The following is a 24,445-nucleotide window of genomic DNA, read 5'->3' as shown; positions in this document are numbered from 1 at the left end:
TTATGATCATTATTGTGAGGATGGGTGTTGTGCTAATCAGGGAAAAGCAGAACAAAGCAATACTTTTAGGATTCATGGTTAGAAAATAGAAAAGTGACTATACCTCAGCTTCTTCATCATTGCCATCATTTGCTGGAATCTGCGCAGTATCATCACCATTATCACCCTCGAGTTTGATCTCTTCCATTTCTTCTTCCACCTCTTTGACTTCTTCATCATCAAGTTTCTCCTCTTCTTCCTCCTCTATATCATCTTCATCTGCCTCGTCCACGTCTCCTTCATCGTTGCCATCATTTTCTCCTTCTTCTTCTTCTTCTTCTTCTTCCAATAAGATGTCCTGTTCCATATCTTCTCCATCACCAAGCTCCTCATCAAGTTGGAAGTCTGGAAGGTAATCCTTTTCTTGGGAGTCCTCAACTATCTTCTGTTCTGGATCATCCTCCAGTTCAATTTCTAACAAGAACAGAATAAGTATTATTGACTGATTAAACCTCCGTCTTTTTCTTCATCTTTTTCTTCACTGAAGAGCATAAGATTTTTAGTGACCCAATGTACATACAAAGTACAATTTTTAATGTAACATTAAAGCTGATTTCCAGTCCGTACTGCGCAGACTCGGGGTTTGTTTTCGTTTTTGTTTTGAATTCGTTGAAACGTTACACTTCGTTGACAGCATACATGAAGTTTTTTAGTCCGCCATTACAGTTCGCATCGTTCAAGAATTTCCGATGAGCTGAAACGTCGGTTTGAAATAGCGTCAAGGTTCTTCTACTTGTTATTATTTGTTCTGCAAGGATATCTGGCGTTAATAATGAAGAAACAGGTAAGTTTGTCACGTAATTTTTAGTTTTGCTTTGTTTGTGAGGCTCACATAAACATTGCAGCCGAGATTGCGCAGTATGGACTGTAATTCATCTTTAAGCACAGTCCATTCAGAGAGATTCACCAGTCTAAGGTAATCTGCAAAAAACTGACATCCAATCAAAGTTGGGGGGGGGGGGTGGGTAGCAATACCCAATACTCGTTATTGCATCATCAGAACTTCTGGAATAAGATGACCAACTCTGTGGGCAATGTTTTGGCCCAACTACAACTTATTAATATTATGCAAATGACTGTGTACCATGTGCAATATAGTTAAGGATGGTGATGGATTATAATTACCTTCTGTTGGCTGCAGTTCTTGTTCAAACATTTCATCAGGTTCCACATCAGCACTAGGTGGACCCAGTTCCTCTATAATCACATTGTTTTCACTTCCAGCCTCACCAGCTTTCTGAGTACTCTTAACTTCATTGTCCTTTCCTGGCATGGACTCTTCCTTCATAAGAGGAAGGGAACTGTTCTTTTCCTTTTGCTCTGTCCCATTTTTGCTTTGTGCTTCTTTAAAATGCTTGGCCATCTCTTTGTTACAATATGATGTCCTGCAATATGACACAGATTGGATAACGTTCTTAAGGAAAAGTGGCTTTGCAGGGTTCTTGGTACCACCACATTGTAAATGCATTTGATAGCTAAGACAGAGTTCAAATTAAGAGAATGTTGCTTGTGCATTAAAGATTTAGTAAATTGTGAATCCCTTGACAGCTTGTTGCAAGTCTGCAGATGCCAGTAGAATGAGAGAGCAAGGCTATGTAAAAATAATTAAATAATGTAATCTTAAGAGCACTCACATCTTAAGGACATCTTCCAGAAAGTATGCTTTTACCTCAAAGCACCGACCAGGAACTGTGAAAAAAAACAAGATTGATTACACAAAGTAGATGATGCCATGCCGCAAGACAACTAACAGCAGTTTGGTAATGGCTGTCCTTTTCTATTAACCACACTGTAAGAACTGCCTGACAGAGAATTTTGACGGCCTAAAGTAGCAGTCACTTTAGGGATGGCTTAATGAAAAGTATAGGAGGATATAATTATAGATGTAATGTAGTAACAGAGGAAAAGAACTACATAACAGAAACACGCTTCCATGATGCTAAATGAAGCTGATGCTAATTTTCTCAATGCTTTGGTACCTCTTTAAGAGCAGTTGATAGTGCAACACTAGGGTAATTTTAACACAATCTTCCTTCAAAGGAAGAAGCTTGACTGTCTAGTACAGCTGGCCCCCATGGTGTCCACTTTAATTTAGGGGGCGTTAACTGCGTGTGGATGGGAGGCACGATGGCCTAATGGTTAGCGCGATGAACTCTGGATCGACGGTCCAAGTTCGAGCCCCGCTGGGTTCACTTGTGTTGTGTTCTTGGGCAAGAAACTTTACTCTCATGAGAATAGTACGTCTCTCCACCCAGGTGTATAAATGGGTACCAGCGACAAAATGTTGGGGGGGGGGGAACCCTGCAATGGACTAGCATCCCATTCAGGGGGAAGTAGAAATATTCCTAGCCGCTTAACGCCACGGAAACCAGGATAAGCTCCGGCAGTGTGGGCCACATGGCTCATGGCTTTGGCTTCCCTAACTGCGTGTGGACAGTAAACAGGTTTAGATTACCAAAATGAAAGCTGTAATATATGAAAACCTACCATGAACCACTGGGCACTTGCCAAAGTAGTCAATAAACAAGTTGATGTCCAGAGAGGCACTCATTAAAATCAATTTAAGTCTTCTGTTTACTGTTAAAAGATCTCTCAAGGCGATCAGAAGAAAATCTGAAAATCTATCACGCTCATGAACTTCATCCTGATCAAAAATAAAAGCAGATAAAGTATTCTGTGTTACTAAATTTTACTTTTTCTGCAACTGCCTGCACATGCAGGTATTTAAATTAAAGACCAAAAAACAATAATTGAACAACTGAAATTGTACGCTTTCAGGGTTAAAGTTGTGATCTTACCACAATAACATGTGTGACAAATGACAGAGAGTTATCTCCAGACATCAAAGTTCGTAATAGCACTCCAGTTGTACAGTAAGTCAACAATGTCTTCGGAGATATTCTGCATTAAAATAGGAAGAAAAAAGACCTATTATCACCAGTGTTTGTGCAGTCAATAATCTTATTAAAACCACTAAATAATAATACAAAAAAGTCAACTTAAATAAACTAGAAAGACCTGTAATATTGCCACACAAAACCTTGCAAATGTACATACAGCTCTGGCACTCAGAGAAACTGGTTTGTACCTGTTATCAAGCCTTATTTGGTAGCCAACTGTCTGCCCAAGTCTCTCTCCCCTCTCTGTTGCTACTCTCTCGCTTACTGACATGGCAGATATTCTGCGAGGTTGAGTACAAACTATTCGGCAAGGAGTGGAGTGGGTATAAGCCTCTTCCAGTATAAACTGCGGAACCTACAGATAGAAACAAAACATCACACCATGTACAGTACCACTCAAAAGTGAGTTACCATCTTTTTCCCCATTTCTCGAGAGAAATCATACTTGCGTTAAGAATTGGGTTAACTGTCTCACATCATAATTGCCTGTAATTTATTCCAGCGCATTTTGCTTTGTCGTTTCTTAGTACTGTCTCATGAGAATCAAATAAAAGCAGAAATCTCTGGAACAAATTACAGGCAATTATCTTATAAGAAAATAATTAATTTTTTCTTGAGTTTTTCACCGTTTAGTTAACTTAAGTTCAAAGAACTGGCTGATTGGAAAGATTGCTGATTAATTTGTTGGCAATGATCAGCAACCAAGGTGGGATTTGTAATCATAATAACTATAGAAAACTATGGTAAACCACGAAATACTGTTAGGGTTCAGGAAGTACACTGCACATATTTTTTTTGAGGGGGAAGGGGGGAATTCCCCCAAGTGGAAAGACTTTGAATGGCTATTTAATTGTTACCTGAGTTGTTTTGCCGGACCCTGTTTCACCAGATATAAGAATAATCTGCGGAGAGAGAGATGGAAACATCACTGATGTAATGTATATAAAATGATTCACTCTGGGAAACATCACTGTTAGTATTCTTGCACAAGGATCCTGAGACATTTGGTTCTCACTATGAGCAGATACTGTGAACAAACTTACATGTAACCTATACCTCAATTCACTTTAAAGTATAGCACACAAGCTCTACCTGGTTCTCAGACATTAGCTTCAAAATGTGCTCTCTCAGCTCATAGATTGGCAGAGACTTGCGGAATGCTGACAATTCATTTTCTTTAACCACTGGCGGAACTGCAGGGGTGTTGTTATTCAGCTTGCCAACAACTTTATTTTCTCTTGTACCACGACCTTATGAAAGAAAAGAACACAATAACGATGCATGCAATTAAAGATTCAAACGGGCTATTCACTATAAATTACTCAGTCTGATCTAATGTCAATCACCCAGACTGGAAAAGCCAAACGCTGTTCCTGAATACAATTATCCACATACCATCCCTCGCATCTAAGCATGAACTCATACCGCCGAAACATGATCTAATTGGATATTAAACATGGCATGATTGGCCATCAAACTTTTGAAGTTTAATTGGCAGCATTATGCAACTTCCGTGCTGAAAGCTCAACACATTCTGGTTTCAAAATGCAGAAAAGATTAAAGTCTGCTAAACTTCAAGTGTTTGATGACCAATCATGCCAGATTTCATACCAATTACTGGTAGATCATGCTTCAGCTGCATGTGTTCATGTTTAGATGCAAGCGACAGTAATTTATCAACACTGTAAGTTGCACACAATAAATATCATTATGTCACGTGATGAACAGCATACTACTAATAATAAAGCACATCTTAACACACCTGTGTCAAATGTTATTGTAGATCTTTCAGTTTTGGGTTGTAGTTCTTGCCTTTCTTTGATGTTTAAAGGAAACTTTTTTGATAGATGTTCAATGTGTTGAGAGGCATTGCTGGAGAGCTTCAAAATACTGTTACAGGCAGTGGTACTGACATGTTTCTTTGTGACCGTAAGAAATCTATTGCTTCCATTTCTACAAGAAAATAATTGCAGTAAGATTACATTTAACTGAAAACCTGACTGCTCTGGAGCTCTGTGCTTGTATTTGCTGCATAAGTAATTCACTGACCAAAAAAGGCGCTTTGCATGACCAGGTCAAATGTCAGGGGGGGGGGGGTGAATAGGCTTACAGATCGACCAATTTGGCCTTAAAAAGTGCAGGATTGGGGATTTTTGCGATACATTGAGCGCATTCACAAATTTGGAAAATACAGCAGATCATGGTTCCCCTGAGAATTTTTGTCTGGATTCCGGACTCTTCCATCGAGAAACTCTGATCGTGTATAGAACACAAAGTTTAATCTTGGTTGGTCTTCGTCAATGTGTTTGCAAAATTGTTGCAAACCAAACTGAACAAGACATAAAACGAGACTTCATCTACAAAAATTGGCATAAAGACAGCATCTACTGTCCGTCGCAGTTAAACTTTACCACACAAAAACTTCAAGTATTGTGGATTCGGATTTGAATGAAAATAATGGCAGAATGACGGATTTGGCCAAAAAATAGCACGGATCTGTGGATTTGCATACCCCTATTCACACCCCTCTGACATGATACAAAATCAGCCATGCTGGACCACAAAACATGCAGTGTGACACTCAGAACAAAGCAATTTGCACCAGTCAACCTTGCTTCTCCTTCCATTAGTTTTGGATGTCTTACTTCGCAACTTGCGGCAGGACATGGCTGATATTTTTACCTTGTGACTGGGCCGACTGCAAAGCCCTTGAGGGCCCATAAACCTGGGTGTGGTACTGTCTAGTTGTATATATTAAACTTCCACATTAACAAATAGAAAATTCACCAGGGGAAGGGGGGGGAACTAAACCTACCCCCCCCCCCGCCCCCCCGCCCCGCGCCCCCCCCCCCCCCCCGCGCCCTTTAAATACAATATTTCGCAGGACCAAACCAAGTACTTATTCAGAAGGGTTTTTTTTTTCTAGCAACTTGCATGCAGGTATACTGAGTAGACTTGTGAGTCAGTTTGACCACCAGGTGCATGTCCTAAATCCAAAAGTCATTTCAGTCAAATGCTGCAATTACTGTACACAAGTTTACCTTATTTTCTCAAACTCCTGATTTATCTAGTCTCCTTTGCAGCTGTTTTTAGTGTCATCATGCAACCCTCCTCCCCACAAATGAGAAGCGTTGCATGGAGACACTAAAAACGGCTGCAAAGGAGACTGGTTTTCTCAAGCCAATAAAGCGAAGCTTGTAAAGGACTGGCAGGGGTGGTTAAACCTGACTGTGTTACTGAAAGATTAGTGACAGACATGTAAATGTATGATATACATGTACAGTACATGTACATTAAAGCTTACCCTTTGCTTTTAGATTTCAATCCCAGGTTCTGGCATAGTCTGTGTACATATGCCCTTTCTACAGAAGTAAATGACGAAGGAAACTCTAAAACTGGGGTAAACAAGAAAAGAACATATTTGTGAAATTTGCAAACTTACAATAACAAGGTCCACCTATCCTCTACATAGATCACTTTAAATGACCATCAGCTTCGGGTCATTCCAAACAAAAATTCATAATACCCCCCCCCCCCCCTCCGCCGAGGTTTCTGGGCCAAAATTTTTTTTGGGGGGGAAAGAAAAAATGAGAAAAAAGTGGTTTTTTTTCTGATGGGATTAAGAAAAATTCGGGCTTTTCTGAAGGGACAGTATGTCGGCATTTTGATCTTTTTTCTTAGGGGGTAAATTTCGACTTACATCGTCAACAGGGGGGGGGGCTGTGGATATAAAATGGAATGGTGGAATGACCCTTCCTTGTTCCTTGGGTCATGTTACAAAGACATGTCACAGAGACATGTTTATGTGGCAGCAATAAGAGGCAAGCTCATCCTGTTCAAATGACGTGAAATGTCGCAAGAATAAAATCACAAATGTACGTGCACACAAGAATGAGTGGAGAAAGCAAGTCACTACATGCCCTGAGCTTATCATCGTTCCAGAAATTTTTTTTCCCATCTCGTTGTACCTTCAAAAAAACTGCTCTGAGTAACATTCCTCATGAATATTTATACTGTCGTCACGCACACACTAATGAGATGAGAGGAAACAGCCCTTGCTACGCGTGAACACGATCGGATATTACTTGTTTCTGTTAAAAAGAGTCTAGAAACAGCTGTTATAATTGGAGATGTGTGCGTTCCTTATCACACAAAGAGCGCCTTCACAAATTACGTTAATCACACTTTTAAACAACAAAACGAATGCCGGTATTACCTTTCTGGTTCTCTTCAAATCTAAATCTGTCAAGGGCAATCTTTACAGCGATCTTTAACTCCTCCTTAACACAAATTTCTCGCTGTGTTTTGGATGTCTTTGACGGCCCAGTGGCGGCCATCTTTGATTTCGTCGGTCACACTTCATTACAGCGTACAAGGAGTACAGGATGAATATTTGAGCGCTGACAACAAAGGCTCAGAAAGCCACATTCCCCAACCTACCCCTCCCTAATGAAATAGCTTAGTTCCACGTGAGAATTATGGCGGACTAGCGTGCTTGTTTTTGAAGACTTATTTACGTTGCTTTATAGCAAGAAGTGGTGATCAGTAAGATGAAGCGTAAGACAGACGCTACAGAAGACTCTGTTAAAGTCAATAATGCTTCCAAAAAGGTAAAACAGCCAAAATGAATCACCGTTCAATGTAAACAACACTCGAAGGCCAGCTCTCTATGTTTTCACTCTCCAACTGTGTTTGTTTCATTCCCTCCTTTACATGAATTTTGTAGAAAGCTGTTGTCACGAATGGAGAAGCACATGGAGCAAAGAGCACGAGCTACAAGGACAGTCTGTACCGTCCCCCTACCAGTGAAGAGATAAATGCCCTCAAAGAAACTGAAAACCTTTTCAAGTCTAGTCTTTTCCGTATGCAGGTTTGTAGGAAATCAACAAAAGCACATTTACATGTATATCTCCTTGTAAGAAAGGACAATTTATACTCTATTAACCCTTTATTAAATTAACAATACTATGTTAGCCCGCCCTGATGACATAGTCAACAGAATATTATTTGATTCAACTGAAGTTAATAAACTAAAGGTAAATAAACCACCAGGTAACAAATTTTTCAAAGCTTATGTTTGCACTTAGCCCTTTGTCTGGGTAGGGTTTGCCCTGACAAAGGGGCTAACACGTCGCTCCACTCAAGAGCTAAATTTAAAAAGATCCTGTGCCAAACGGTTTTAACGCAAGTGGACACAACTGTCGCAAGTTGAACTTGCTGGACAGACTTGCATCGGCTGGTCAGATGGAATAGAAGTTTACTCCCAAATGAGTCGCCAGTTGTCATTGAAAAAAACGATTTTAATGCAACTGTACACGCTGCAATTCAGTACCTGAAGTAAACCAAGACTTGCATTGACTTACATTGACTTGCATTGGTAGGCCTCACTATGGTGAAAACATTTACAAAAGTTGACTTATGTGCAGAAAGTTGATCTTGACCAAAGTGAACGCAAGTCAACACAAGTCATGAAAGTCTGCTTTTTAAACATTAGCCCCTTGTTGGTGCAAGGTTTGCTCTTACAACTAGCTATCTACTTGTGTCTCCGTTTGGCCAGGCCTTATTGCTTAAAACATCAGCTTTTCAAAATTTGCTATTAATAGTGGGTTATCTACCCATACAATCATCTTTCAATAATTACAGTACAACATAATTTTCTTTAGAAATGAACAACTTTGTTAAACTAAAAGATCTTCTTTCTTTATCTTTCTTCATCTTTATTATTTACTACAAACTTGATGAATTTGACATTGCTGATCCTAGCAGTATGCAGGACACATGTCACTTATCAACCTAGTAAATGGCCCAGCTCACAACGAGTCTCTTGTAGCTCAGTTGGGTAGAGCACCCAACCGGTATCGGGGAGGCCATGGGTTCAGTTCCTGTCAGGGACTATGCTCGTGTCATGTTGAACATCTCATCTTCATTAAAAAATTGTTACTCCTCTGGATATTTATGCAAGTCCATCACAGACCCCCCCCCCCTCCCTTCCAAGCACTTTTGTCAGTAACCAAGACTTTATCAATTTCTCTGTATGAGCTGCATGTACATAATTATATGGTATAGCAAGAAGGTTTAAAGTGTTTTATTTAATTTCCCTCATAGATAACTGAACTTCTCTCTGAAGTTCAACCAAAGAAAGACAGAAATAAAGCTCTTGATGAAGTTCTGCGTGAGCTGAATAATCTACTGCTGGCTTTACCTGATGGGAAAAAGGAACATGAGGTTAGATTTAAGTTGTTCATAGAAGGAATAATGTACACTGACTAAAAGACTAGTGTACCCTATCTAATTAGAACAAGTACAGCTTGTACATGAAGGGGCCATCGTGGCTTAAAGGGAAGTTGACTCCAGAATGGCCCTTTATTTTCTTTACGCCAATAAAAAGTTTATACAAAGGTATGTTATTCACCAAAATTTCAGCCTCCAACTTTCACTATAACCCTACGTAATCTTTTCCAAAACTCCACAACTGAACCCCGCGATCTTGGAGCTGGTAATGTATGCGTGACGTCAAAGAGCTCAGCTTGAAGTTTGGCGGAAAAATTAATGTTAATAGTCTTGACTCCTTCTTTAATTTTTTGTATCTTATGGAGCTCTATTTGAGCAAAATGGAGATGTACAAACAGGCATTGTGACAAACAAAAGCCACAGTGACTACAAAAAGCCACTACAAGGAGTTGCTTGCATTTAAAATTTTCACCAAACTTCAGGCTGAGCTCTTTGACCTCACGCATACATTACAAGCTCCAAGATGGTGGCGTTCTGTGGTCGAGTTAAGGGAAATATTTTGTAGGGTTATAACGCACGTTGGAGGCTGAAATTTTGGTGAATAAAGGCATAAAGGCATAAAGAAAATAAATGGCTGTTCTGGAGTTAACTTCTCCTTTAATATGAAGAAAAGCATTACACCTTATTCCAAAATGGCAGAAAATGCATTTATTTATTCTTTTGTCTACATGTTAATATTATTGGCCCTTATCGCCTTGTTTTAAGCCACAGATTGTTTTGAATTTTGCAGTTGTGATCAAGGCAATGAGGGCCAATTAACATGAACACAAAAGAATAATTAATGTATTTCCTGCCATTTTGGAATAACGTGTATAATTATTTTATTTTCCAAGTTTACATGTATGTGCTTTGAGTCAGATGTGGGTTTATTATTATTTTTTTGATTTTGTCCCCTCCTTGTTCCAATAGGTTTTTTATGTATAAAACAATGGTGCAAAATATTTAATTTTACAAATTATTATTATTTGCTTTCTTGACTGTAGGTGGCAGACCATTCGTGTCTTCCAAGGGGAACCAAATTTCCCCTCCCATCCACCTCCTCCCCTGTGAAAGGAAAGTTCTGTTTCCGCAAACCAGTGAGTGTCAAAGTGGTTGGAAGTTACCTTCTTGGCACAGTAACAAAACCAGACTTGAACGTGGATATTATTGTTCAGATGCCCAAGGTAAGAGATTTTTTATGACAGCATAACATTCACTCATTCTCAGCATTGGGTGGCATCTCTTGCAAGATTTCACATGAATGACTCACTACCTTTCGAGAGTCAGAGAGCATGCAACAGAAGAAACAACAGCTGGAAAAATGCTCCTTTCTCCCCAAAACAATAGCAACTGCTACACTAGAGGACCAGTAAAATTACAAGCTTAGAGAGTTGCTATACTAATTAATTTATTCTTAGTCATCTTTGTGTAGCACTAGAATTATGTGCCTTGAAATTCAAATTTATCACATGCAGTAGGCTGCTTGCCAGGTTTTTTTCAGATTCCATCTTCTCTCAAGACAAGACTCTCCCCTTGTGAGACAAGAGTTGTGTCTCTTTAGATGAGAAATACATCGACTTACATTTGACAAGTATTGAATAATCAAATGGCCAGCTCTTGATGAATAAAATAAAAATTAACCAGTGCTAACAGGGGTATTAAACTTTGACAGAGATCTTATATGTTCACCACGTACTGGTATGAACATTGTAAACACCAAAGATTTTATACGCAACATTCGAAATTTAACGTTTTAAATTGTAAGTTTTTATTTTTTAGGACTTTTTATAGCGATGTTAATCAATCAAGGGTGTTTTAATTTTTTATATTTTTAATCATGTTAATTATATTATCTATAGTAGCTAGCATTTTTATATTGTATATATTTTAATTAATTTAGATTTTAGTTTTTAATTTCGTGAAATAACTGTAAACTAGCTGTAAAGCTAAGATTATTTCACACTAATAAAGTATCTATCTATCTATCTATCTATCTATCTATCTATCTATTGTATGAGAGTTGTCAAGCACCATGCAAGTACTACAATGTACATGGATGCACACTCTATCAATTAACAGATTATATTTTTAATTAAAATATTATTTAATATTTATTTATTCATCAATATTTTTCTACATTAGGAATGTTTTCAACCAAAGGACTATCTGAACCTTAGATACCATCACAAGCGAGCTCTATATCTGTCTGTCCTAGCATCACATTTAACCAAGAGCTCTTTGTTTGAGAGTGTCCAGTTCACTCACATGAATGGTGAGGTGTTGAGGCCAATCCTTAGGCTTAAGCCTAAAGGTAAGCAATTAAATCACTAATCTGCATGACACTCAGGGTTTTAAAATAATTGAGGCATCTGAATGTGCTGCCTTTGTAATAATGACATCTACAAATGGTTAGATATTCTAGCCTTCTCAGATCAGAACATCTCCCATCTCCTGCATTTTCAGTGTTATGGTCAGCAGGGAATGTTAAAGAAATCACACACTTATCACAAACAGTAGAGTACGGAGCTCCCTGTGTTGTGGTCTGGTCTACTTATAAGTACATGTATCCATGGGTTGGGGGGTGGGACAAGATCATATGCATACATGGACAGATAGCAGCTGCCAAAAATAAGGAAGCCTTGAGCCATGCGGCCCATTCGGGCGGAGCTTATGCCTGTTTCAGTAGCCTTAAGCGGCTAGGATTTTTATACTCCCCCCTGAATAGGATGCTAGTCCATTGCAGGGTACCCACCCAGCATTATGTCGCTGGTACCCATTTCCCTTTTATACACATGGATGGAGAGAGGCACTGTGAGAGTAAAGTGTCTTGCCCAAGAACACAACACAGTGATCCCGGCCAGGTTCCGAACCCGGACCGCTCAATCCAGAGTCCGGTGCACTAACCATTAGGCCACCATGCCTCCCATAGCAGCTGCCAAAGGCGCCTGATAAATTGCTGATGTCCAATCTCGTCCAGTAACTCTTACTGTGAAGTGTATTGAGCTTTGTAAATGCCCTACACAAGAACCATCACCATACCATACCAAGGTCCATTATTAATTCTAATGATAAAAAATAAAAAAAATGCTAACAGCTTCTTCTCACAGGTAAGGCTGGAAAACAGTTTGTCATCAGATTGCATCCCTGCTTGTCAGAAGGCACATTCAAGCCTCAGAGGTTTTCTCCAAACAAGAGTAATGTCAGGCAGAATTGGTTCAAAGGAGAGGAGGGCGTGGCAGATGATGGGGCAGGTCAGTTGAAAATGTCACCCATAGATTATTATCAGCTACACATGTAAAGTGCCAGTAAAAATTAAAATAACTGTTAAAGAGCTACAATTACAGTGCGACGCATCTTACCGTGGCCACCCAACAAACTTTTTCACAAGTGTGTTTTCATAATATCATTATCAGTTTGACGAATACGCCTCCTTGCAAAGTTGAATACATATTACTTATTAACCTCGTCCGTTCGGTCATTACAGGGGAATCTCAGACTGAGGCCTTGATGTCCTTGACATCAAGGTCGAGGTCTGAGATTCCCCTGTAATGACCGAACGGACGAGGTTAATAAGTTATTTATTATATGGCCTTTAAGCACTATTCAAAAAAAAAGTATAATCAAGGGAAAAAACACTGGAGGTAAAACTCGCTCTCGCTCTCTGTGGCTCTCATTGTCGCTCATACTAAAGAAGTATCGGTATGCTTATATTTTTCTTTCAGTTATTGAAAAGATAGTTATATTTTGTTGGCATTTTTTGTTGTTTTTGCCCCCCTTGCTAGTAGCTTTCACTCACAACTCAAAAAACCGTCGAGCCGAGAACAATTTTCATAATGCCCGGTCATTACAAGAAAATAATGCCCGCTCAGCAGCCAATCAGAGCGTGCGTACTATTGTAGCTATATAATAAATTTAAATAGATAATTGTTATGTCATATTTGTCAACAAAACGCAGTCAAAACGTAAAATTTTACAAGATGACACTTGTAAAAAAGTTTGTCGGGTGGCCACGGTAAGGTGTGTCGCACTGTAAATGTAAATTAAAGATTGGGACATTTTTAATCCCTCTTAATTTTCCAGCAATTTAAGGCATACAGTCCATTCTGTTTTATGAACCCCCTTTCTTGAATGTCTATTTGCTTACATGCACAGTACCTTATTTTGTAAACAACATATTACCAGTAGTAGGCAGGGTGCAATAAAATTCAATTTTCCAGCTTGCCCCTTAGACAAGCTGTAGCCAGGTTGTACATACCGGTACTAGCCCGAAAGTCATTTTCACTGACCCAAAAAATTGTTATAAACTGGTATGGTTAATTTCCTCAAAAAATTTTCCTGAAAAATTTCACTGGAAGGATAAAATCCATTAGCCCCAGGCTATCAACACGAACTTTTTAAAAAAGCATTTTTATGTTATTAATTTTTTAGCAACTTTTTTTATTTGTCTTAAAATTTTAAGTATTTTAATTTGTAACTTCTTTTACTATTTTTCAATAGTGTTTTTAATCAGTTTTAATGTTACTTCTGTAAAGCGCTTTAGAAATTTAAGGATATTGGCGCTATACAAATATTTTATTATTATTTATTATTATTATTACATGCACTTCTTTACACACTGAGTAGGGAAGGTGGGTTGTAGCTTTAAAACCAAAGAATGCACATATACAATATAACAATTTAATAAAGATAAGATGTTCTACATGACACCAGCATGGGACATGCTCATGTCATGTAGAACATCTTATCTTTATTATTTATTACCGAGCTTAAAATTTACCATCTTTATTATTTACTAATATAACAATTTGTGACCCCCTATGATATTGGCGCTTTACAAATATTTTATTATTATTATTAGGTGATTTCTTCACACACTAAGTAGGGAACGTGGGTTGTACATTATGTAGCTTTAAAACCAAAGAATGCACATGTGACCCCTTTTGACGACAGTATTTCTTTTGTTGTTTTCTGATGTGTTTTTAGACACAGGGATACCAACACCTCATTACAATGCGTCAGTGTTGTCAGACATGTTCCTGGAACAGCATCTTCACCATCTGTACAAGTGTATCACCGATTTCCCAGGAATGAAAGATGCTGTGGCTCTTATTAAAGTTTGGCTGCATCAGCGGGAACTTGACCAGGTTTGAATGTTTTGCATTGTTTTGGTTAGAGGTGTGTTGGTTAAGTGTTTGTTCATATGTGTCCAACTCAAAGTGCGACAGTCAATGGTTCAAGCCCTGGACTCTTCTTTGTCATGTTGTCTTACAAAATACACAGTGTCATAGTGGCCCTTGTCACCTGGTATAGAATATGGTATAACATTATTGTTATTAATAAAATGGCCAATTCCCTCTATGAGACGTGCCTGCAGGGAATCATGGTAGTTGTATTTAGCAAAAAAAAACATGCGTAAGATGTGGCAATGCTGAAATTCAACATATACAGCTACCATGATTCCCTGCAGGCATGTGCCATAGAGAGAACTGGCCCTTGGTGTTGGTAAAGTGCGTGTGGCAATGTAACAAGAGTGCTGTGGGGTAATCCTACAATGGACTACCATTCCATCCAAGGGCAAGTAGACATACTACTTGTCACCGTCATGCTACAGAATCCAGAGCGATGCACCACAAACTGTGGGTCACTACACATGTACTGACTGGCTGCAGTACATGTCTGAAACCTCGGTTATCTGTTATTTCTTTACACAGGGTCAAGGTCGTTGCAGTGGATTTTTGGTGTCCATGTTCATCTCTCATTTGCTGTCAGTTAAAAAGATCAACAAGCACATGAGCTCGTACCAGATTCTTAGAGTTTTCCTGCAGTTCCTTGGTAGGTGTTTAACAACTGATCTCTCTCACTTTATTTTTGGGGTCCCCCAGCCCTTGGACTTTTTTCCTCAAAGAAATTTGAATTTTTTTTCTTCAAAGGAATACACTTTTAATAAGTGGAGATTTCCTCATTGGTGTACATGTACATGTACACAACCTTTGCAAGATCCTTTCTAGAATATTCATATATTTGCTGGTACCATAATTAGTATATTGCTTTCTAAATTCATCTCAGGATCAACCGATTGGACAAAAGAAGGAATAACAATGACTAGAGAAGAAAGCAAAGATAGTAATGTGGTAAGCTGATTCTGTGCGGTCTTGTTAAATGCATGCTACAGTTGTATGAGTACATGCACATTGTTTTAATCTGGAGATCACCATTCTATATACACTGGACAACTGGACAACATGCTACTGTCAGTAGAACTATACTGACACCTTTCAACCACCTCAATATGACCTAATTCTACTGGCCCAAAAATCTCAGTCATTTATTTTTTTAATTTGCTTTCACAATTTATAAGAACCCAGCTTTACATGTTTTTGCCCTACTCCCCTTGAGATACTGTGCCACTGAGCAGATGATCTTTATTCGCCTGGGAATGTTCTTGAAAATTTTCAGCCATTTGTAACTCCGCGTTTTTGAGATATCCCCAATTCAGTGTTCACTTTCAAAATGTAAGCTTGGATCCTGCTTCTGGTCCAGTCTCAAAAGCGTGCAAACTCGCTTGAGTACCTCCTCTCTTTCGATAATTCCATGACCCCTCACAAGACAACTCTTCTGTCTATCAAGGCCCGCACTTCCAAGTCCATGGTTACCCCTAGTACATAATTATAACATCAATGACCAATCCCCATGTCACTGTATTCAAACTATTAAGTGTTGGTTATTTATTGTGTCATTCTTGCAGCCATCCAAGGCAGATTTCCATGCAGGATTTGATGTGGTGTTTGTGGACCCCTCTGGCCACCTTAACTTGTGTGCTGGGATGACTGCGGCACAATACAGGAGAGTGAGTAAACTATGTCATGTTAACCAAGAAAGGTTTCATCCCTTTGGGGATTTAGTATTAATATTTTTCTTGATAATAATTATTTAATATACATATATATGACTGAATTTTTGAAAACCGTGTCAGCAACACAAACCTCTCACTGGCACTTTGCCAGGAAAATCAAAGGCTTTGTCAGTCAATCAAGCAAAGTCAAGCAGTCACTGGCGAACAAACACACTCACCTGAGTTTTGCCCAGCTGGATCACTGCCGCAACCTAACCTTGTAGCCTAACCAGGCCAGTTCTGCTGACGAAAACCAAAAAAGACCAAAAAATCAGTTTTTTAGTCCAAGTGTCCACTTTTTGAACCCACCCCACCCCCCTGGGTTATGAGACCTGCTGGTTGGCATGGTACCACCCTGTAGCCTGAAGCCTGGGCTGCATGCCAAAACCCTTCAAGACACCAAGCCCCCTGCTTTTTCAAGCGCCAGGCTGGCCTGACTCCTGGCTATCGCCAGGCGACAGGCGAAAAAGTTTTGCTGAACCGGAGACCATGTTTTCAAAAATCCAGTCATATATGTATTTTGAGATACATACACTGTACACTGGGTCTGATGTCAAGACCCATCAACAGTACAGTGTATGTGCAAGGTCACTCTTGTTAGAAGCTTAGCTCTCAGTTCTTAAGCATGTAAGAAACTTCTCATATTTCTTGAGACTTGTGACTCATGTCACAAAAAAAATGTCAACTCGCTTTCATTTAGAACTGTACATTTGACATTCCTTTCCTTTATTAATTCCTAGTTGCAGCATGAAGCCAGGTTATCTCTGGAATTTTTGGACAGTAGTTTTATGGATGGCTTTGAAATGCTCTTCATGAAACCTGTTCCATTTACACAGACATTTGATCAATTTTTACAGTAAGTACAATCATGTCAATATTGTTAAGTGAAATTTTGTTTTGATATGCAGCGGGCACTGGTGAATTAAATGCTGGAGATAACTCTGTGATGGTATAACATCCCATTCTGGGGGGAGTAGAAAATTAACAATCCTAGTCGTATTGTGCAGGTGCAGTACAGAAAAGCAAAAAGTAAATTGCAGTATCAGTTAGGTGATGAGCTTGCATCCAGGATGCTTGAAACATTAAAGCAAAACTAAAATAGAACGACTCCAATATTCTATACAAAATCATGTAAAAAATAATTTCATTAAAGTAATATGATTTCATGACCATTGCAAGACCCTTGTTGTCCACCTGCAGGGGTCCATCTGCAAAATTTGAGAACTCAACAAAGCTGTGTTCAAATTTGTGTTTAGGATTCACTTTTACTATGACATTTTCTTGCAGAATTCCAAATATTAGTGCTTTAGAAGTAGTCTGCAAGAAAAAAGACCTGCTCAACCACCTTATAGATCATCCTGGAGACTGGACCCCAGTTGTTACTGATTGGCTGCTTCACCTTGTCAGTAGAGGTCTGGGGCAGAGAGTAGAGATGCTGTGCTTTGAACCACAAGCCCCGTGTCAGGTGACTTACCTATTCTACATGTGCTGATAAGGCAAATAGGCCTTATCACGGTTTTCGATGCCATTTTGAGGAGTAGGCAACGCCATCAGAATTTACAGTGTTTGTATGGGAATCCAGTGGCAAATATTTTTTTCAATTCTGATGAACTTTTGAATCGAAAAGTTGAGGTACTAAGGAAAGGATTGTATTCTTCAGATTTGACGCATGTGGCTGTGCTGGAAATCCTCCAGTTACCTTTTAAATTTTCCATACATTTGTCTATATTTTTCCGCAAATTGATGCAGTTTACGCGAAAAAATTGTAGATACATGTATGGAAAATTAAAAACACAACAGAATGCTTTCTAGCCTAGCAACATCATTCAAACCTTGTCAATAAAAGCTTTTGCGTAGTATCTTAATTTTAAGATTCATAAGTTTAGCATGATAAATTTTGCATTAACTGAAAAACTCGGAAAAAATTACGAGTTCCAGATTTTTTCCAAGTTTTTCAGTTAATGCAAAATTTATCATGCTATATTTCTTCAGAAAGACTGACTTGGTGATTAATAAGTTGTCCAGAATTGGATTTTTGAAAAATTATTTGCCGTCAGATTCCCATACAAACACAGTTACACGGTAATCTCTAACTGAGTTGCCTACCCGTCAATATGGCGCCAAAAACAGTAATACGGCCTATAAGTTGTTTATATGCTATGACCATAAGGATGCTATCAAACAATCATCTAACTTGTTTGTCTTTTGATATAGTGGCCTGTGAACAAATCGCCGCCCTCCAGAAGTCAGAGCAGTGTAACACTGGGCTTGCTGTTGAATTCTGATAATGCAGATGCTGTGCTTGACACAGGACCCCCAGCAGACAGTACCGAGGTGGGTGACTATAGTTATTATTGTACAATGCATGTACAGCTGTTAGGAATGAAACGCTAAAAAAGAGTAAACTCTACATATCTAATGCACAGTTTTCCATAACTAAAAAGTAAAAAAAACTTGTCTTGCAATTTTGTCTGAATTTCATGGTTGGGCTCTGAAGTTTTCTCCATATTTAATTTGCCACTACTAGCATAGCTTTAAGCCCTCATTAGCTTTACTTACAAACGCCTTCACACAACTCTCTTCTCAAATAGTTGTTGGCAATGGATAGGTTTGCAAGAAGAACACAGATCAAACCATCCAGTCATGATGACCTCCTTGCAGTAAATTGTTCATAAGCATTTAAGTCGTTTCTTGTCCACTCAATTCTAAATAGTTTTTAATGCCACTTCTAAGGCCCCAGATATAACTTGCCACAGTTACAACAGTATAACTTTAACCCCTCTCCTTAAAAATCTGTTTTAACCCAGGGCTCACAACCGGCATTTTACGGTATTGGACAAAAGGAGCTTGCTTGGAAGCTTTATATGCAAACCCTGTATCAAACTGCATGAAACACAATTCACACTTTTCTGTTTTCATTTTGCGTTTTTGTTTTCCCAGGCGGCGTCCTTCCGCGCGTTTTGGGGTGAGAAATCAGAGTTACGCCGATTTAAAGATGGCTCTATTCTCGAGGCTGTGGTTTGGCCTTGTAACAGCATAGCGGAGAAAAGAACCATTTGTGAAAGAATTATTAAACATCTTGTTCAAAGGTAAATTATATTCCTCTTTGTCGATAACCTGCGAGCAGGCATTTTTTTTTTCTCTTCCCTCCCGCCGCGAAAAAAAAAGAACGCCTGATCGCAGGTTACCGGTACTTTGTTGACAATCACCCACGGTTGCCAGCTATGAGCAACAATTCATATCACCTTGTGTCTTCAAACTAGGACTGTGCTGTGTTTTCACCTGATCACTTTTTGTCAGAATGAAAGCGGTTTTCATGCATACTGAATTACTTGGTTGCACATTTTTAAACTGCTTAGGTGCTTTTTCGGGTATCAACTGTAATTCCATTTCGAAAAATTGGTTTAAAACTCTTTCATGTTTTCCAACGACATTTGGTTCTTTCATTTGTCGCTTTTTATAAAGAAGGTGTACAAGGAATGACTTTGTTGTGCATATTTCTTTTCTTCGCTTCCAAGCGAGACAATTTACATTGTACGTGTCAGCGCAAGGTGCAAGAAGGCGCCATTTCTTTTGACTCCTACGGTCTAAGTGTTATGTTCTTGGACGGGACACTTTTCTCTCACAGTGCCTTTCTCAACCCAGGAAATAAATGGGTGCTAATGAACTTTTAGGACAACATTTCAAAATGTGTCAGTGGAGAGGGTGCGGGGTAGCCTATCATTCCATCATGCTAAACTAAAGTTGGTCATTCCTCACCCGCACCCCTGCTGGAAAGTCATGTACACTTGTCCCACCGGGAAAGGGAGAATTTTAGATTTTTTTTTCTTTTCCAGACATGGTGGTGTTGACCCGACATCGCTTTCCTATGTTGCAAATCAGCTGGACTGTGTACTGCAGGCTCATGCCGCATCACGTGACAGTGGAACAGGTGATGAGGAAGCTCAGCAAGTGATCCAGGTGTATAATGCTCTGTGTAAACAGATCCGTGCGCTGGACTTGCCGCTCAATGTCAACTCGCTTCAGGGAATTAGCCCAGTTTTCAGAGGAACCGAGGTACAGTATTAAAAAGAATAAGACCTGGCTGGGTCTCATCAGCAAGGTGTATTAGCTAAAGAGCTCGAGTCGAAACAGCTGTCCACGGTTGCATTATTATTGCTTTCAATTTGTGTTCTATCGCGGCGCGCCGTTTTCGCTTAAAGTGTACTACGTATTATCAGAGTATACTTATTTTATTTGCATTTCTATTTTTTGCTGATGATATCTTTCACAGATCCTACGTAAACTAGCTGCATTTCCCTTCATGGTCGCTTGCTCAGTCTACATCAGTTCGCAATTATTTCGCTCGCTGCGTTGTCAAAATCATTATGACTAACTGTCTGACTGTTTTTTAGGTTTTTCCGCCAAGTCCTTGCTTCAAGAATAGTAAAGTAAAGCCGCAAATTACCAACGAAAAGTTAGCAGACAACGTGCTCCTTCCTTCGGAAATAAAAAACACAAGTTGGTGTCCTGCAATGGAAGGTAAAACCTGTTATATTTATAAATTGTTCTCTTACAGTAACTGTTAAATCATGTCAAACTTGTGACATTCAGGTTATAAATTCCACCACAGAAATTAAAAAAGTAATGTCACGGTTCATCATATTATGAGTGTGGAACAAAGAAAAACAATCCCCTACGGGAATCGAACCCATGACCTCCCAAACACCCGGCAGGTTCTCTGAAAATTGAGCTACAGAGATTCTCGTGGTGAGCAAGGTCATTTACTAGGTTCATATGCGTTCTGAATGCTGCTAGGATCAGCAATGTCGATAGCGTACTGTATGTACTGTTTCTTTGTCCCAGGCGCGTGACATGATAATTATGATGAATGTTACGTCTTTATCATTTCACTACCGAGCTTAAAGGGACACTGAAGGCGTATTTGCACCATTGGAAATCAACAAATAGTGGCCCAGTTTTGTTTAAAATTACTATGCCAGTGTACTGAAGCTATAAACAAGTGATATTATTGTGATGCCGTCAAGATCTTTAGATCTCAACTTGAAAAAGTTGGGTTGACTTTTCAAGTTCTGCCCTTGTGGCCTGGAAAAAAGCTTAACACTTACAGCGTCTCCCCTCTTCCTTCAACAACAATTTACTTTATATTTTCATCGTGATGTTCATTTTAACTGGAAAGCAGAAAAATTCCCTTGACAGTGTCTTTTTAAATTCCACCACAGTTAACCGAAAATAAAGCTGATAAAATGATAGATAATAACCTTTACTTCACTCATTTTATGTTGAAGGCAGAAAGTGTAAAATTGTTCCTCTCTTGTAGTTGTTTTGCAGTTCGAGACAAGTGGTAAATGGCCTGACGAGCTAACCGCCATTCAGCACATTAAAGCGGCATTTCACATCACACTTGCTAAGTTGCTGAAAAGCGAGTGTTCATTGGTAACGGCTGCTTCATCCCAACATGTAGATGTACTAAAGGTTTGTAAATGAAATCATCTTTTTTTGCTGTTCTGGCGAAGGGTGAATAAAGCTGTCCTCCAAATAAGTAAAAAAAAAGCTCGCTACGCACAGGTGCTGTTTTGCAATAGAAAAAAGTTTTTGGTGTCTTCGGCGCCATTTCTTTTGCAACAGCCAAGAAATTTTTAGTTAATTTTGATATAGTTTTAGCTGGCATGGCTCTCACATTAGATCTTGAAAACCAACAAGAGTCTTGTCGCTGGAAGAGAAATTGCACGCGCAGTATTTTGCAACTTGATTGGCTTAAAAGTTTAGAAAGCCAACAAAAAGATATGCTGTCAAGTGGTATTTTCCCGCCTGAAGTGACAGCTCCCATGAATAATGAATGAATCACTTTATTTAAACACGATAAATTAATCAGCACAGCTGGTGGGGTCGTGTACTTAAATTAGTTAATTACAGAATAAAATTTATATACATCCTTAAAATATCTAAACTATAAACTTCGTTTATCTATATATATATATATTTACATTATATGCATGCTTCATTGAATTTCAGAGTTTAACTTATTAATAATATTCGTAACTGTTAACTTTATGTTTTATGAGGGCTGCGGTGGAATCGAAATTCATTTTAGTAAAGTCAAATTTGGTTAATAATTGCTTGAATTCGTTTAAATGATCGGTGGATTTCTTGCTGGGTAGACTGTTCCACGCTATTGCTCCTCGGTACTTTATGGAGTTCCTAGTCATGTTCGTTTCTGGTCTTGGGAGAATGATGTCTCCATTTCTTCTGCTTTCGCGGCTCGAGTTCTTCTGTGCAAACAGATCCGTGAATTCTGTGGCGGTGTGGCCTTTTATACATTTGAAAACGAACTCCGACAGTCGTTTCTTATATACTTCTTCCAAACTGTCCCATCGTGTACGTGTTAGGACATCTTCAGCGCTGGTGCCCCATGGTAGTCCATATACGATGCGGCCAGCCCTTGTGTGTAGTTTTTCCAGGTTACTGAGGTGTGTCTTATTGCACGATCCCCAGAGCACTAGGCCATACGTGACCGATGGCAATATGACCTTCGTATAGAAGTCCTCTAGTTGCTCCCGGGGAAGAAAACGCATACGTCGGAGTAAACTTAGTTTGGACGCAAAGGACTTCGTTACGTTTGCAGCGTGATCAGACCAGGACATCTTGTTGTCCACTTGTACCTCTAACAGTCGTTCTGAGGTTGTCCAGTTTATGATGCTGTCACCAAGATTCAAAGCTTGAATGGGTCCAATAAATGGTTGCCTATGCATTATCATTGCCTTGCATTTGCTTGGGTGTGGTACCAGTGAATTCCGCACCATCTTTTGAGCTCTGTTAGTGCATTGTTTAGTGCATTTGTTAGTTCATCAATATTATTTGCGATACAATAAATTGTTGTATCGTCTGCATACAAATAGGTTTCAGCGGAGTGTACTGCATCTGGTAGGTCGTTCGTGAAGAGTGAGAATAATGTGGGTCCCAGAACTGACCCCTGCGGTACTCCGTGTGATATAGATTGTGTGTCCGAGTCGCACCCCCCGTTGATCCTGACAAACTGTGTTCGTTCTGTAAGATAGTGTTTTATCCACAGCCATATATCTCCCCTGATTCCAAGATCGCTCAACTTTTGTAGTAATATGCTGTGTGACACAGTGTCAAAGGCCTTGGTGAAGTCAACAAACAGTATTCCAACAAATAGCTTTCTTTCCACTGATGCAATAAACGATTTTGCAATAAACGATTTTCAAGTTAGCCAGGTCAAGTCTGCAAAATCACTTGGAGTGATCATCGACGACAGACTTGATTGGAGTAGTCATATCGAGAAACTAACAAAGAAAATTGCTTCTGGGATTGGGGCCTTAAAACGAGTAAGGCACCTGGTCCCTCAAGCAACCTTACACCTAATATACAGAGCTTTAATACAACCGCATTTCGACTACTGCAGTACTGTTTGGGGAAACTGTGGGATTACTTTGCAAAACAAGCTACAAAAGCTACAGAATAGAGCAGCCCGTGTTTTGACCTTCTCAAACTATGACGCGCACGCTGGTGATTTATTTGAAATTCTAGGATGGAAAAATCTAGCTCGCCAGCAGCAAATTCAAAGAGCCACGATGGTTTACAGGTCTCTGCACGGGTTGGCTCCAGACTACCTATCATCTAAATTTGAAAAACGAGAAACCGCGTACAACCTAAGGGACTCTGAAAACAAACTCAATGTTCCATTACCGCGCACTAACTATTACAAAAACAGCTTTACGTACAGTGGCGCCATCTTGTGGAACAGTCTTCCTATTAACGTAAGACAAGCAGAGTCCCTTGGGCAATTTAAAAAACTAATTGAACGAGTACTCTAGGGCACGGCATTCGTGGAAAGCAGCTTTTTATTTTTGTACATATATTTTTATATTTCCCCTCTTTCTTGTATATATATTATAATTAGATTGTTGTATTGTGAGCTGATGAATTTGACCGTGTTTTAAATAAAGATTATCCATGATATCCTCCACATCTCTGTCATATGTATTAGAAGCTGTTCAGTTGACTTTCCTTTCTTATATGCCCATTGCCTGTTGAGTAGATTTTCAGTGACTGCATATTCGATGATATTACTTGCTACACATGATTCCATCAGTTTACTTGGGATACTAAGCATAGATAGTGGTCTATAACATGTTCTGTCTTCCTCACTTCCTTTTTTAAAAGCTGCACTGACTTTGGCTGTTTTCCACTGTTCTGGTGGCTTGCAAGCTTTGGCACTATGTTCGAATACTCTCTTGAGAGAAGGAACAACAGACTTTCCTGCGGACTTTAAAAGGCGCGCTGATACCCCATCCGGTCCTGTAGCTTTCTTAACCTTTAA

At 39.2% G+C, this 24,445-nt stretch overlaps 2 protein-coding genes across 5 annotated transcripts in view; one reads left to right on the top strand and one right to left on the bottom strand.

Annotated features, from left to right (window-relative positions):
* The window catches only part of LOC144650017 (3'-5' RNA helicase YTHDC2-like), an 81,454-nt gene extending 74,171 nt beyond the window's left edge, over positions 1-7,283 (bottom strand). For all 3 annotated transcript variants that reach the window (XM_078509823.1, XM_078509686.1, XM_078509764.1), the window contains exons 1-11: positions 7,156-7,283; positions 6,244-6,334; positions 4,702-4,892; positions 4,032-4,189; positions 3,797-3,841; positions 3,128-3,294; positions 2,838-2,940; positions 2,527-2,683; positions 1,674-1,728; positions 1,165-1,424; positions 104-453 (exon numbers count right to left, since the gene is read on the bottom strand). In XM_078509823.1, coding sequence (XP_078365949.1) covers positions 104-453; positions 1,165-1,424; positions 1,674-1,728; positions 2,527-2,683; positions 2,838-2,940; positions 3,128-3,294; positions 3,797-3,841; positions 4,032-4,189; positions 4,702-4,892; positions 6,244-6,334; positions 7,156-7,276 — 1,698 coding nt within the window. In that variant the 5' untranslated portion in view covers positions 7,277-7,283. The remainder of the gene's footprint in view (positions 1-103; positions 454-1,164; positions 1,425-1,673; positions 1,729-2,526; positions 2,684-2,837; positions 2,941-3,127; positions 3,295-3,796; positions 3,842-4,031; positions 4,190-4,701; positions 4,893-6,243; positions 6,335-7,155) is intronic.
* A 130-nt stretch (positions 7,284-7,413) lies between these two features.
* The window catches only part of LOC144651071 (nucleolar protein 6-like), a 36,220-nt gene continuing 19,188 nt past the window's right edge, over positions 7,414-24,445 (top strand). For both annotated transcript variants that reach the window (XM_078511052.1, XM_078510980.1), the window contains exons 1-17: positions 7,414-7,549; positions 7,666-7,809; positions 9,045-9,164; positions 10,214-10,393; positions 11,352-11,520; positions 12,317-12,460; positions 14,193-14,353; positions 14,921-15,041; positions 15,276-15,340; positions 15,955-16,056; positions 16,842-16,957; positions 17,389-17,566; positions 18,316-18,435; positions 19,042-19,190; positions 19,938-20,157; positions 20,496-20,622; positions 21,422-21,576. In XM_078511052.1, the coding sequence (XP_078367178.1) occupies positions 7,490-7,549; positions 7,666-7,809; positions 9,045-9,164; positions 10,214-10,393; positions 11,352-11,520; positions 12,317-12,460; positions 14,193-14,353; positions 14,921-15,041; positions 15,276-15,340; positions 15,955-16,056; positions 16,842-16,957; positions 17,389-17,566; positions 18,316-18,435; positions 19,042-19,190; positions 19,938-20,157; positions 20,496-20,622; positions 21,422-21,576 (2,331 nt within the window). In that variant the 5' untranslated portion in view covers positions 7,414-7,489. The remainder of the gene's footprint in view (positions 7,550-7,665; positions 7,810-9,044; positions 9,165-10,213; positions 10,394-11,351; positions 11,521-12,316; positions 12,461-14,192; positions 14,354-14,920; positions 15,042-15,275; positions 15,341-15,954; positions 16,057-16,841; positions 16,958-17,388; positions 17,567-18,315; positions 18,436-19,041; positions 19,191-19,937; positions 20,158-20,495; positions 20,623-21,421; positions 21,577-24,445) is intronic.

Source organism: Oculina patagonica, chromosome 1 (assembly GCF_052425735.1).
Source record: "Oculina patagonica isolate OP01 chromosome 1, crgOcupat, whole genome shotgun sequence".
Classification (NCBI taxonomy): Eukaryota; Metazoa; Cnidaria; class Anthozoa; order Scleractinia; family Oculinidae; genus Oculina; species Oculina patagonica.
The sequence above is the reverse complement of the archived record's forward strand: the minus strand, read 5'-3'. Positions and strand labels throughout refer to the sequence as shown.